Source organism: Triturus cristatus, chromosome 10, assembly GCF_964204655.1.
Source record: "Triturus cristatus chromosome 10, aTriCri1.1, whole genome shotgun sequence".
Classification (NCBI taxonomy): Eukaryota; Metazoa; Chordata; class Amphibia; order Caudata; family Salamandridae; genus Triturus; species Triturus cristatus.
Genome location: NC_140593.1, coordinates 1205738622 through 1205753706, shown reverse-complemented (window position 1 = coordinate 1205753706; position 15085 = coordinate 1205738622). Strand labels below are relative to the sequence as shown.

General features: G+C 49.4%; 1 protein-coding gene across 4 annotated transcripts in view; it reads left to right on the top strand.

Annotated features, from left to right (window-relative positions):
- The window catches only part of UBA1 (ubiquitin like modifier activating enzyme 1), a 363931-nt gene that overhangs the window by 307148 nt on the left and 41698 nt on the right, over positions 1-15085 (top strand). For all 4 annotated transcript variants that reach the window (XM_085629693.1, XM_085629692.1, XM_085629695.1 and 1 more), the window contains exons 23-24: positions 9145-9336; positions 9834-9935. In XM_085629693.1, coding sequence (XP_085485819.1) covers positions 9145-9336; positions 9834-9935 — 294 coding nt within the window. The remainder of the gene's footprint in view (positions 1-9144; positions 9337-9833; positions 9936-15085) is intronic.

Here is a 15085-nt window from a genome sequence, read left to right as displayed (position 1 = left end):
TTCTTGGAAGCAAACCATGTCGTGGGAGCTAAGAAACTCAACCCAACCCGGGAGATCACCTTTAGTAGCTAGGCCAGCAATATTCCAGCTAACAATAGAACAAGGCGAATGTTCACAGCTGCCATAGTTTAACATTGGGCCTACTCTCTCTGCACCAGGGTGCAACAACAGTACAATCCTGAACCTGGGAGACCCCTGAGTCTTGCCCCGGAACCTTAACTCTGACAGTCGAGTACTTAACTGAAAGCCGATAACTTACATGTTCGAGGCATATGAGCTGCAGATTATACACAGTGCATAGATCGCCATCTGTTGTTGGGCCCGGATGTTTGCAGTTTGTTTTTCTTCTTGGACAGTCTTTGGAAGTCACGAGTTCGGTGACTCCTCCTTCGGTCCGTACTGCGCATGGGCTTCGGCTCCATCCTCAGATTGTTTTTTTCCGCCATCGGGCTCGGATGTTATACTTCGTGCTCCGGCTTCGAACCTTTCCAGTTCGACCTTCGACGAAAAATCCTCGTCCATCGAGACTTCAGATGAAAATCGGCTTCTTCATCTCTCTTTTCTGCACTTCCTCGATTCCAGGCAGCGGCCTTCGGGCCTACCTCGACTCCGGTCTCGGCCGATGGAAAGGACTCCCTTCAAGAAGTGCCCAAAATGTGGGTCTAAATTTCCCCACACCTATCCATCAGGTGTGCAACCTCTGCCTCTCTCCCGAACACGAGGCCCGAGACTGCCCCGCCTGTAAGTCTTTTCGATCGAAAAAGACCATTCGGGATCGACTAGCTCGACGCACCATGGCGCACTCATCGACCTCGGCTCCACCTGACATCTTCGGAGAAGATACAGGGGCTTCGGGACAGCAGCACACCGAACAGGAGGACGACTTAGTCAGCGCTTCCAAAGCCAACAACTCCGACGTGTAGGAGATCACACCAGCGCAGAGGGTCGTGAGTACTCTACCCCCTCCCGCGCCCATACCGAAAGAGACTCCGGTTACCCCTTCGCCCCCGGGCCTAGGGAAAACCAAGCATACCACTTCCATCACCCCACCCTCGGGCCCGGTGAAAAAGCATTACAAGTCTCCTGGCGGCTCGAGCCAGCCTCCTAGCGGCGCCGAAAAACACCCTTCGGCGCCGAAGAAAACCAGCTCCGTGCCGAAGCCATCGGTGTCGAAACCTGGCCTCTCGGTGCCGACCAAACAGAAGTCCCTCGGCACCGACGCTTCCGTGTCGAAGCCTGCCTTGGCGCCGACCAAAAAATCGGAGGCCCCGAGTAAGCATGGCGTGGATAAACCAACGAAGCCCTCGGTTCCGAAAACATCGGCACCGGTAGAGGAATCTGTGCCGGAGGAGCTTTTCACACCAGATCAAAGACTTTAACCAAGGATCCAAAGACTGGACATTTGACTTTGTCTTCCAAGAAAAGACATTTAGACAAGCCAGCTCCTCCTCCACCACCAAAACGGAAGGACTCTGCCACATCCCCATTCAGAGTACCCTCTCCACCTCCTCCACTCCCTCCATCTCCGCCCCCACCTTCTCCACCCTTGCCTCATCGCTCTCCAACCCCGTCTCCAGACCCTGATGACCAAGGGGATCCATTCTATTATCCAACAGATGCCCCACAGGACCCCACTCCTCCGGGAACACCTAACCCATGGGAGGATTATCACAACCCTGATGTCCCAGATGTGCCTCAGGATGATCTTTATCCATCCAGGCCATCTCCACCAGAGGACTCCCTGGGGTTCCACCACCAAAACGGGCGGCACATTATCATGGGGTGGAGTTACACAGTGATCCAGTTGAGGAAGACTTCCTACTTGACACGTTTGACATGGCAGATAAATCTACCGCTATATTACCCATGCTTAAGGGGGTGACCAAACATGCGACAGAGGTTTTCAAAGACCCCGTCAGAGCTAGGGTCTTAAACCCCAGAATAGAAAAGTAATACAAAGCAGCCCCCACAGATCCTGCCTATATTAAAGGACCTGCGCCCCTAGACTCATTAGTGGTATCCACTGCTAGGAAGCGCTCTAATTCCCAGTCATCAGGTGAACCTCCGCCACCCGATTAGGAGTCCAAGCTCCTAGACGCGTCAGGCAAACGCACTGCCTCGCAAGCTGCCAATATGTGGCGCATCGCCAACACGCAAGCGTTGCTGGCGCGTTACGACAGAGCACACTATCATGAACTGAAGGCTCTTATGCAACACCTCCCAGAGAAATATAAAAATAAGGCTAATGAACTAATACAAGAGGGAAAGATTATTACCAACACCTCTATTAAATGTGCCCTTGACGCAGCAGACACGGCTTCCAGGGCTATAAACACCAGTGTTCTGCTTCGCCGCCACGCCTGGCTCAGGATCTCCGGCTTTAAACCAGAGGTCAAAGCGTCTATACTAAACCACCCTTTTGACCAACAACACTTGTTTGGCCCAAAAGTAGACGAAGCCTTGGAAAAAATGAAGAAGGATACAGATACGGCAAAGTCTATGGGAGCACTACAATCATACACCCCTAGACGCTCCTTTCGCCGTTCCTCCTTTCGAGGCTCTGGCAGAGGCTACTCTTCCGATAACGCCTCCACATCCTATAAGTCCCCTCCTCAAAATACCTTCACAAAGGGCTATCAAAGAGGTGGATATCGAGGAAACAATAATAAAGGCAGGGGCAAAACCAACACCGCCCGTTCTGCCATACCGCCCACACAATGACTTGCCCCCGCTCCTCCCAGACCATTCCACTCCGGTCGGGGGCAGACTACAAGATTTCCTTCAAACCTGGGAGACCATAACATCAGACAAATGGGTGACTCAAATTATTCGGTCAGGGTACTGTCTCGAACTAACTTCTACCGCCCCAAACATTTCACCCAGACACCGTGCGATGTCACAAGAACATACCACACTTCTGAAACAAGAGGTACTCTCCCTCCTACAAAAACAAGCTATAGAGCAAGTCCCCGTCAATCAGCAAAATTTAGGGGTCTACTCTGTACTTTCTAATACCAAAGAAGGACGAGACCCTCCGGCCTATTCTAGACCTCCGGCCTCTAAATGCATATATCCATTCAGACCATTTTCACATGGTAACTCTCCAACAAGTTCTCCCGCTCCTCTGTCAGGACGACTTTCTCACTACACTGGACTTGAAAGACGCATACTTTCATATTCCAATACACCCTGCTCACAGAAAGTACCTCCGATTTGTGGTGGACGGCCAACATTATCAGTTCAAGGTTCTCCCCTTCGGGGTCACAACCGCACCACGGGTGTTTACCAAATGCCTGGCAGTAGTGGCGGCACACCTCAGAAGACAGAACATTCACGTCTTCCCCTATCTGGACGACTGGCTCATAAAAGCCGCGTCCTACCACCAGTGTGTGCAGCATACAAACACTACCATCCAATTACTCCACCAGCTAGGCTTCACGGTGAACCACCAAAAGTCTCACTTGATACCGTCTCACACAAAACAATACCTCGGTGCCACTATAGACACCTCAAGAGCCATAGCCTATCCCAACTCAGCCAGAATCGCAAGCATACAAGTCTTGCGCCAAAGATTCCTTCTTCAGCACTCTCTCCCAGCAAGAGTGTTCATGAAACTAATAGGGATGATGACATCTTGCATCTTCATAGTGCCTCATGCAAGACTTCACATGCGTCCACTCCAAGAGTGCCTAGCACGCCAGTGGAACCAGGCCCAGGGACAGCTGACGGATCTGGTGTTGGTGGACGGTCGCACCCATAGCTCTCTGCAGTGGTGGAACACCACAAACCTTTCCAAAGGGCGACCGTTCCTGGACCCGCTTCCTCAGGTGGTTCTAACAACGGACGCATCGCTCTCCGGCTGGGGAGCGCACCTATTACACCTCACAGTGCAAGGTGTATGGACGCCACAACAGAGGTTACTCCACATCAATCATCTGGAGTTGTTGGCGATCTTTCTAGCCCTGAAATCGTTTCAGAAACAAATCTCAGCCAAGGCAGTCCTCATTCGCACAGACAATATGACTGCAATGTATTATATTCAAAAACGGGGGGACACACTCTCCCCAGCTCTCTCGCTTAGCACAGAGCATATGGAGATGGGCAATCCCACAAAAAATCTTTCTCCTGGCACAGCACGTCCCAGGTTTACAAAACACCATGGCAGATCTGCTCAGCAGACAAATGCACGAATGGGAACTACATCCACAAGTTCTTCACCCATTCTTTCACAAGTGGGGGCATCTTCAGCTAGACCTCTTCGCCACCCACGAAAACAAAAAATGCCCAAGCTTCGCCGCCAGATACCCACACCCATTGTCCAAAGGCAATGCGATATGGATGAACTGGTCAGGCAAATTTGCATATGCCTTTCCACCTCTCCCGCTAATTCCATTAGTGGTAAGGAAGCTACAACAGCACTCACACTCATTCTGGTAGCCCCAACATGGGCCAGGCAGCCGTGGTTCACCACACTATTACAGCTCTCGGTGGTGCCACATCAAAAACTGCACCTGTCCCCATGCCTCCTAACCCAGAACCATGGAGAAATCGGGCACCCGGACCCAGCTCAGCTCAACCTTGCGATCTGGCTCCTGAAATCTTAGAATTTGGATACCTTAACCTTCCCCCTGATTGCATGAACATTATCAGAGAAGCCAGACGTCCTACCACTCAAGCATGCTATGCCGCAAAGTGGAAGAGATTTGTTGTTTACTGCCGTAACAATACAATCAACCCTTTAGATGTCTCCATACAGCACATCATATGCTATCTGCTCCATCTTCAAAGGTGTAACCTGGCATACTCATCCATCCGTCTACACCTAGCAGCAATTGCTGCTTACCTGCAAAACAGACAGCATTTATCACTTTTCAGAGTGCCTGCTATTAAAGCCTTCATGGAAGGCCTTAAAAGAGTAATTCCGCCCAGGGCACCACCCTCACCTGTGTGGAATCTAAACTTAGTTCTTACCAGGCTAATGGGTCCGCCTTTCGAACCAATGCTTAAATGTGAGCTACAGTTCCTTACTTGGAAAACAGCTTTCCTCGTAGCTATCACTTCCCTTAGAAGGGTTAGTGAGATACAAGCGTTCACTATACAAGAACCCTTTTTACAGATACATCACAGCAAGGTGATACTTCGCACAAATCCAAAATTTCTGCCCAAGGTAATTTCCCCCTTCCATCTTAATCGGTGGAATTACCGGTTTTTTCTCGCAACCCCAATCTGTTGCGGAAAGGGCTCTACATACACTTGATGTTAAAAGGGCTTTACTGTACTACATACAAAGAACGCAACCTTTCAGAAAGACTAAACAGTTGTTTGTCTCCTCTCCACCGCATAAAGGCAACCCATCTCAAAATCAGGGATAGCTAGGTGGATTGTAAAGTGCATACAAATTTGCAATCACAAAGCAAAAAGAACATTATCTGTTCCACCTAAAGCCCACTCTACAAGAAAGATAGGGGCTTCTATGGCTTTTCTAGGGAACATACCCTTAGATGACATCTGCAAAGCAGCCACATGGTCAACACCGCACACCTTCACAAAACATTACTGTGTAGACGTGCACTCCAAACAACAAGCTAGTGTGGGCCAGGCTGTACTAAAGACACTATTTCAAACCGCTGCAACGGATACCGGTGGTCGCCGCTAAGGTTGGGTACTGCTATATAATCTATGCACAGTGTATAATCTGCAGCTCATTTGCCTCGAACGGAATATGCTACTTACCAGTATGCATCTGTTCTTGGCATGTAGAGCTGCAGAGCTATACACGCCCACCCGCCTCCCCGGCTACCTGTATCCGTTCGAGTTTATCTTATTTAGATACAACACACATGGGTTTCTTACTATTATCACTATGCTCCATCTTTTCCCTGCTGGCGAAAAACAATCTGAGGGTGGAGCCGAAGCCCATGCGCAGTACGGACCGAAGGAGGAGTCACCGAACTCGTGACTTCCAAAGACTGTCCAAGAAGAAAAACAAACTGCAAACATCCGGGCCCAACCACAGATGGCGATCTATGCACAGTGTATAGATCTGCAGCTCTACATGCCAAGAACAGATGCATACTGGTAAGTAGCATATTCCTTTCTCCATAGGGTGACATTGACTGGTTTTCACTTGGAAATTCTTCCAAGTGTCGAGTTTTGAAACTTTGAAATATTCACTAAAAATCGTCTGATTAACAAAAACGAAATTACTCGCCTGTTCTCAGGAGAGATCCCAGTGTTGGACTTGGGTGCCTAGCACTGACCAGAAAGTCATTACCACTGAGATTTTACAATAACTTGATTTTCCTCCATAGTATTGCCTGTTTTTTACCAGATAATTCTTTTAAGTGTCGATTTTTGCAACATACAAATATTCCTTAAAAATTGCCTGTTTAACAAAAACGATTTATTTCAACTGTTTACAGGAAATGCACCAGGGCTGAATCCAGGATCCAGCCCTGAGTAAGAAAAACGTTCGTATATTAATTGTATTGCAGTTTACTTAAAAATCCCATTGAGCTCAATGTTATAGATATACAAAGTATTGTGTTGCCTATTGCAACCCCTGTACCTTATTGCATTCAAAGTCTAGTTTGTTCATTGAAATTATTCAACAGTCAATCAAAACATTTGTATAGCGCACTACTCAACTGTAGGGTCTCAAGGCGCTGGGGGGGGGCCGTTACTGCTCGAACAGCCAGGTCTTCAGCTTCTTCCTGAAGGAGAGGTGGTCCTTGGTCAGGCGTAGGTCGGTCGGGAGGGAGTTCCAGGTCTTGGCGGCCAGGTAGAAGGACCTCCCTCCTGTTGTCGCTCTTCGGATGCGCGGGACGGCGGCGAGGGCGTGGCTGGCTGATCGGAGGTGGCGTTTGGGAGCGTAGAAGTTGATTCGGTTGTTGAGGTAGATCGGGCCTTGGTCGTGGAGGGCTTTGTGTGCGTGGGTGAGGAGACGGAAGGTGATTCTTTTGTTGACGGGGAGCCAATGCAGGTCTCTCAGGTGTCCGGAGATGTGGCAGTTGCGTGGGATGTCGAGGATGAGTCTGGCTGAGGCGTTCTGGATCCGCTGGAGTCTCTTCTGGAGCTTGGCGGTGGTACCGGCGTAGAGGGCGTTGCCGTAGTCCAGTCGGCTGGTGACGAGGGCCTGGGTGACGGTCTTCCTGGTCTCGGTGGGGATCCACCAGAAGATCTTCCGTAGCATGCGTAGGATGTTGAAGCATGTCGAGGAGACGGCCTTGACTTGCCTGGTCATGGAGAGGGAGGAGTCCAGGATGAAGCCCAGGTTGCGTGCGTGGTCCGTCGGTTTGGGTGCGGTGCCCAGGGCGGGGGGCCACCAGGAGTCGTCCCAGGCGGAGGGTGAGGGGCCCAGGATGAGGACCTCCGTCTTGTCCGAGTTCAGTTTCAGGCGGCTGGTCGTCATCCACTCGGCTACATCTTTCATCCCATCGTGCAGGTTGGCTCTGGCGGCGGCGGGGTCGTTGGTCAGGGAGAGGATCAGCTGGGTGTCATCGGCGTAGGAGATTATGTTGAGGTTGTGTTGGCGTGCGATGGCCGCGAGGGGGCTCATGTAGACGTTGAAGAGGGTGGGGCTCAGCGAGGAACCTTGAGGGACGCCGCAGATGACTTCGGTGGCCTCTGACTTGTACGGTGGTAGGCGGACTCTCTACGTTCTTCCGTCGAGGAAGGAAATGATCCAATCCAGTGCCTTCTCCTGGATTCCGATGTTGCTGAGGCGCTGCACTAGGGTGCGGTGGCAGACCGTGTCGAAAGCCGCGGAGAGGTCTAGGAGGATGAGGGCAGCTGTTTCTCCGTTGTCCATCAGGGCTCGGATGTCGTCGTTGGCGGCGATGAGGGCGGTCTCTGTGCTGTGGTTGGCTCGGAAGCCAGACTGTGAGGGGTCTAGGTACCCATTCGTCTCGAGGAAGGCGGCCAGCTGTTTGACGGTTTTCTCGATGACTTTGGCTGGAAACGGGAGGAGCGAGATGGGGCGGTAGTTCTTGAGATCGGTGGGGTCCGCTGTAGGTTTCTTGAGTAGAGCGCTGAGTTCGGCGTGCTTCCAGCTCTCAGGGAAGGTGGCGGTGTTGAAGGAGGTGTTGATAATGTCCCGCAGGTGGGGTGCGATGACAGCATCTTATCTTAAAGTATTTTATGCAAACCTGTGGTTCTAAAATAAAACTGTATATTTTTTTATACAAACAATTGGCCTACAGTTCAGTTTGTGAGTGTGTGAGACCATTTGCTGACTGGGTGTGTACATCAAATGCTTAACACTGTCCTCTGATACTGCCTTCCTGCTCGACCAAGCTACCGTTTTAGAGAGTAAGGTTCTATCTAACTTTAACCTCTGCCAAACTTCTGGAGACTCTTGGACTCTATACACACTGTACCTCACTTTGGTGCAGTATATATAGAGCCAGTTTCTTACATTTACACAGTATATCGGATTGATATATCACAAAGAGCCAGCTTCCCGCAAGGGGTGTAAAACCAAAGGTATTTCCAGCTACCTGATTGTATATATTTGTAATTTAATGTGTAGTATTTAATTGTGTGTTTCCTAAAAATACTTTTCATTTAAAAAAGAAAAACACTGACTGAGCAATAATTTGAGTAGTGGTGTGTACCAGCGAGTTAGTTACTAGCCCCTACCACCTCTTCTGAGTAGGCCTTTGACTGCACTGCTTCGCTATCCTGATTAAAGTGCTACAATGGGGTACTTCTGAGGAAAAAAAGACAATTTCGGACTATTTACTTGTGATGGACTCTCATCCTTGTTGACCAATGACCCAGTTTCTCGCATCTACCATATACACTTGTTTGAAAAATGCCCATGTTTTAGAGAGGTCCAGAGTATATCCTTTAGCGATTGCCGTGAAATAAGTGATTGCCTGGTTTGGGCATAGGGCTCTTCTGACTGCCACGTAAACCAATAGCTTGTTTATTAGCAAGATTTATAAACATGGCTGCAGACCAGCAGCAAGGTTCTCAAAAACTCCCTTAAATGTATTTGGTTGGATTTCCTGCTGCACACAGCTCCTTGCTGAACTGTAGCTGTGCAGGTCCTAAAATCTTGGTGCTTCAGTAGGTATAGACAAATAGAAAAATGTGCATCTCTTTGGTATTGTCTTATTCACTTCATTCTGTTTCCTCTAGAGTAAGCTGATAGCTGGAAAAATTATCCCAGCCATTGCGACTACCACAGCCGCAGTGGTGGGACTGGTGTGCCTCGAGCTGTACAAAATTGTGCAGGGGCACAAGAAGATTGAGTCATTCAAGAATGGTTTCATGAACCTGGCGCTGCCTTTCTTTGCCTTTTCAGAGCCCATCTCTGCACCGAAAAATAAGGTGAGTGTCTGGGGTAGGTAGACTAGTTGTAATGCTGGTAAAGTGATTTCTTGGCTGACAGTCATTTAGCATGCAAGTAACTCTGGAATTCTTCAATAAACTTGCCTAAGCAAGGTCCTGTTTAAACTAAGCCTTTCGTCAGTGTGTAGTAATGCTGCCAATGTTTTTGCCTACAGGTACAAGCAGACAGTCTGGCAATTTGAAAAACAGCCACACGGCACAAGTTGTTTGCTTGTATTCGATCATCCAGACATTCAGTTAGTTATGATCCCATGTTTCTGAAATTGGTGGGCAGTTCAACACTTTAAAGCGAGCTGTCCGTGCCCGAGAACCTGAGTTTAAACGTAGTAGTTTTATTTTTATTTTTAAATTCATTGGAAAGCCAGAGTTGGTTGGCACTGATCCTTATGCCTTGTGTCTAGAGGTTTAATAGCTCTGTTTAATTTGAAAGCCAGAATTCACTGGCAGTGAACTCATCCATTTTATTCCTGTTGCAGTACTATGAGAATGAGTGGAGTTTGTGGGACCGCTTTGAAGTTCGAGGCATGCAAGCCAGTGGGAAGGAGATGACTCTAAGAGAGTTCCTGGATTATTTCAAGGTAAAAAGTGTTAATAGTAATAAATATTTGAACAGCATAATACCATATTGTCTGTAGACAACCGAATGACAACTGTACACTTCATTTTCTCTTTACTCCTTACAAACTGGTTTAGAATTGCCTGTACCCGACCAGTGAGGCCGAAAGCTTCTCAAAGAAAACTGTTTAAATTTTGTGCAACTTTCCCCTTGCAGGAGCATCCTCTGTGTGAGTGAGCCTACATCATGCCTCATGCATCACCAGACATGTTTAGCCAGTTTTTTTCCACATTAGTCAAAACACTGTACTTGGCTTCTTTGGTTGCATAGCCCCTGTACGTCAGTAGGTGGCTTCACGTGGCTGTCTACTCCGCTCCACCCCAGATGTGATGGCTGGAGCCACATGTAGGTGTCATCCAAGCGCATGGATGTCAGTTCCTTTCTTTCCGTTCCTATGTGTGCGAGTCCAGAGCTAGTGCCTGTCTTTCTGTCATTACTTGACAAGCTTTTTCTCTCAATGTCTCCAGTGTGCAAGTTCATATCCCCTCCTAAAACGACAGAGTTTAAGCAGTGTAGGGACTATCTCAAACAGAGGTCTATGACCGATTCCAACGAGGTATCAACTCCCAATTTGTGCAAGAAGTGAGCCTTGATGCACCTGAAGGTGATCGAGGAGTGCAAAGCCAATCTGTACGTTGCAGACCACCGCAGGAAGCCACATAAGCACTGCTCCCACTTGAAGTCGAGAACACAAATCCATTTCTGAGACAGGTCGCTCTTTCAGTCCAAGTCTAAAAAGAAGCATAAGGAATCCAAGTAGTCCTTATCCCCAGCCTTGCTACATCTGGAGAAGTTGCATGGACATCAAGGTGGCCTTCGGTCTCACTTCCGGTCCCCAACTGATCCGCTGATTTCGCAGCTGATCCCAATGCACCCCTAAATTTCCAAGGGCATTTGTGTAGGCAAGTGCCCCTTTTTGCATGGTTGATCTCCACTTTTTGCCTCATGTTGATGTACTTTGAGTGTGCCCTGGACTCCTTCCAACCAGGTGCCCAGGGCCTATGTTCTTTTCCTAAACTGTACTGATGCAAAACCCAATTGGCAACTCTCTGGCCACATGCAAGTCCTTTGTAAAGGGTGCCATAGGTACTAAGGGCACTGTGACCAGAGAAGGCCATTAAGGGACACTTATTGTGCCACCCTTAGAGACCCTGTACCTTTACACCCACACACTGCCATTGCAGGCTGTGTGTTTAGGTGCCGAACAAAGTGAAGAGTCTGGCACACATCCCTATGTGCCATGCCTACAACCCCCTGCCCTAGCATAGGTAAGCCACCCCCCCCCCCCCCCTAGCTGGGTACATTATACCAGTGGTGAGGGTACAGGTGCATGAGCCCTGTACCCCTACAGTGTGTACGCCAATTCTTAGACATTGTAAGTGCAGTAATGCCTTAAAGAGTATATGGTGCTGGGAGTTTGTCATTATGAACGCCACCGCACCATAGTGGCTTTACTGAAAACTGTGAAGTTTGGTTTCAAACTTATCAGCACATTAAGCTCACACTGATGCCAGTGTGGGATTTAATGAAAAATGCACACAGAGGGCATTTTAGAGATTCCCCCTGAAAAACGACCTAACACTAAAAACATGTGTTCTAGGCATGCAAGCTGTAGATGACATGCTTTGCATAGTCCTGCCAGTTAGTGTTGGGTCCGGATGTTTGCAATTTGTTTTTCTTAGAAGAAGTCTTTCCAAGGTAGGTGACTCTTCCTTTCGGTGCTAGTGCGCATGGGCATCGACTCCATTGTTGCATTGTTTTTTTCCACCATCGGGTTTGGAAGTGTATTGCTGCTCTCCATTTCGAAACCATTCTTCGGGTTCCCCTCGGTGCGCAATCCAATCTACCCTCAATGGTATTGTTTCGTATGCGTATCCCACTTCTCCGCGTATCGTATTAGTCAACAAAACTTCTATTTAGATCGTAAAACTTGTGGAAGGCAATTGGCCCTCCCCGCGTCAGCCACCTTGCAACGGACTCCATTCAAATTCTGTCCTCTGCGCCATGCGAAGTACCCGCGCACCGACTAACACGAACTGTGAAACTTGTGCTCATCACCGGAGCACAACGAACGGAGCTGCGACGCGTGCAAATCTTTCAGTTTGAAGAAAACGCTCCTCGATCGGCTGGCTCAACGTCGTGAAATGCAGAGCCAAAACATTGAATCCACGCTGGACATCTTCGGAGAAGGTTCCGAGCAAGAAGATTCCGACGCGCAAGATGCCCAAAGAAGAACAGAAAGAGCTTGTATCCATTACAGAATCTGACTCTGAAGAACATGTGCCGCAAGGTCAACTTAACGTGAGTACCGAACACCCCTCGCCCCAAATACCTATTCAGCCAAAGCAAAAGGGTCCTGTCCCACATCCGCACCACGTTCGATACCAAGATGTTTCCAACACCCCACCTTCTGGCTCGGCGCCAAAGCCTTCCTGCTCGGGATTGAGTCGGCTAAAGTCTGGCACCGAGCAAAACCGTGCGGCTCAAACCCAAAACCGCTTCGGAGCCGAAACATTCAACACCAAAACCGGCTTCTGAACTTAAACCTTGGCACCGAAAATTCATCTGATTTCAGGTCCGAAACAGAAAGATGCTCTTCTGCAGCAGCAGGACCCCTATTTCGATGTCCCACCCCCGAAATAGGACCCCCAACAGAAAGAACTCTATATTAATCCTCAGACAAGACATCTTTCTACCAAATTGCCTCATAAACGTAAATCTGGCAGTAAACCCCAAATGAGGACCGGGGATGTGCCAGCCTGCCAACCCCACCCCTTAGGTGGGGGAGGCGAGGTGAAGCACATCTCCGGGCACTCGCAATCTTGAAGATGGGAGGCCCTGCCCAATCAGGACTAGGCTACTGCCCCCTCCCACAGGAGAGTGGCAGGATAGGGGGTGTACCCACCCCAGGGCAGGGACCCATTGGTCCTTGCCCTTTACCTACCTGTAACGCCCCTAAATCTAGTATTTAGGGGCACCCTGAACCTTCCTTCTTTAGATTCCGAGAAAATAAGAGCAAGAATAAAGAAGACCTGCCGTGTAGCTGCTAAGAAGAGGAAGACACCAACTGCTTTGGCCCCAGCCCTACCGGCATGTCGACCCTCAACCCTGCTCCATTCCAGCACCTCTTGTGGCCAGCAACCTCACAAACCTCGGAGGACCTGGCTATCTTTTGGCTCTAAGCACCTGGGACTCCCATGAGCAGTGGCTCTGCTCAAAACCAGCTTCTACCCCCTGGCATCAGCCCGGAACCGCGAACCCTGCACACTCTGCACCCGCCAAGCCTGGCCTGTGCCGGAGTGAACGAAGACCCCAAGGACGTCCCCCTGGTGACTGTGACCCCAAATCAAGCACCCAAGGACTCACCTCGACGCTCCTGACGCCTGCAGCCTCCGAATCAGGGAGCCTCCCCAACCGCGATCAACAGAGGGTAAGATTTCCCGACACCAAAAGGCATTGAGTTCAATGGAGGTTTCAAGTTATTTGCCACAGATTACTTTTAGGATTACTTTTGGAATTCCAGGACTGGATCCTAGATTTAGTCCTGGGTCAGTTCTCAGAATCAAGTGATGAGTCGACTTAAGTACTGTGACGATTTTTAGACAATATTTTGCTATTTTAAAAGTTGACACTTAGAAAATATTTCATAGAAAACAGTCAATGGTTCCCTATGGCAGAAAATTCAAGTTGCAGGTATAGTATGTTCTCGTTACTTTTGTAATCCAGTACTGGGTGCCTAGACTCAGTACTGGGACCTTTATCCAAAACAGGTAATTACGTTTTCAGATATTATACGATTTTTAAAGAATATTTAAAGATTGCAGAAATTGACACTTAGAAGAAATTTCACAGAAGCACAGTAAATGATTTCCTATGGGAGATAATTGGGTTACTGGTAAGTACAGTTGTAAGTATTTTTCAGAGTCAGTGCTGAGCACCAAGATCCAGCACTGGGAGCTCACCTAAGAGGAGGTGAGTGTTTTCGTTACTCGGCTGATTTTTGGTGAATATTTTAAGTTTTGAAAAGTCCACACTTTCAGAAAAAGCCAGCCAATGTTACCCTGTGGAGAAAATTGAGTTATCGGTTTAAAGGTAAGGACTCGACTGGCAGAGTTAAGGTTCTGGGCATAGACTCGGGGGTCTCCCAGGGTCAGGTAGGTACAGTTGGTTCACCCTTAGTGGCACTAGGACGGCCGGGTGCAGAGAGAGTTAGGCCCGATGTTATCCTATGAGAGGTAGGGGGGCCTTGGTTGGTGGCTGCTGACTAGCAGGCCACGCGGCTGTGGGAGCTGGGCTCCTGGTCACTTACACAGGCAAGTGGGGTAGTAGATGGGTGTAGAGGTTGCACTGCCAGGGCCCCTCGGGCGGCTGGGTGCAGGGTTCTTTTGAGCCTTCGGGCGCCCAGTTGATTTCAATGGGAAATCTCCGGTTTAGAAAAAGACTGCAAGCTCGGGGACGAGGTTTCTTCAGGTGCCACCACCACTTCGAGAGGTAAGTTGGGTAGTTGGAGGATAGGTAGGTACCCCGGGATTGGGCACAGGGGGCCGCGGGGCGCCGGGTGCAGGAGTGCCTTTTGGTGTCGGGAAATCTTACCCTCTGCTGATCGCGGTTGGGGGCGCACCCTGTTCTGAGGCTGCAGGCTTCTTCAGGAGTGTCGAGGGAGGTCCTTGGGTGCCGGACTTGGGGTCACAGTCGCCGTGGGGTCCACCTCGTGGTCTTTGTTCACTCCGGCACAGGCGAGGCTTGGCTGGTGCAAAGTGTGCTGGGTTCGCGGTTCTGGGCTGCTGCCAGGGATTAGAAGTGGATTTTGAGTAGAGCCTCTACTCATGGGTGTCCCAGGGGCTTAGAGTTAAAAGGTAGCCAGGTCCTCTGGGGTTTGTGAGGTTGCTGGCCACAAGAGATGCCGGGTTGGGGCAGGAGCAGGTTCGAGGGTCGACAGGCCGGTAGGGCTGGGGCCAAAGCAGTTTGTGTCTTCCTCTTCTTAGCAGCTGCAGGGCAGGTCTTTCTTCTAGCTCTTATTCGGATTTTGGAATCTGGAATCTGGGGAAGGAAGGTTCAGGGTGCCCCTAAATACTAGATTTAGGGGCGTTACAGGTAGATGAAGGGCAGGGA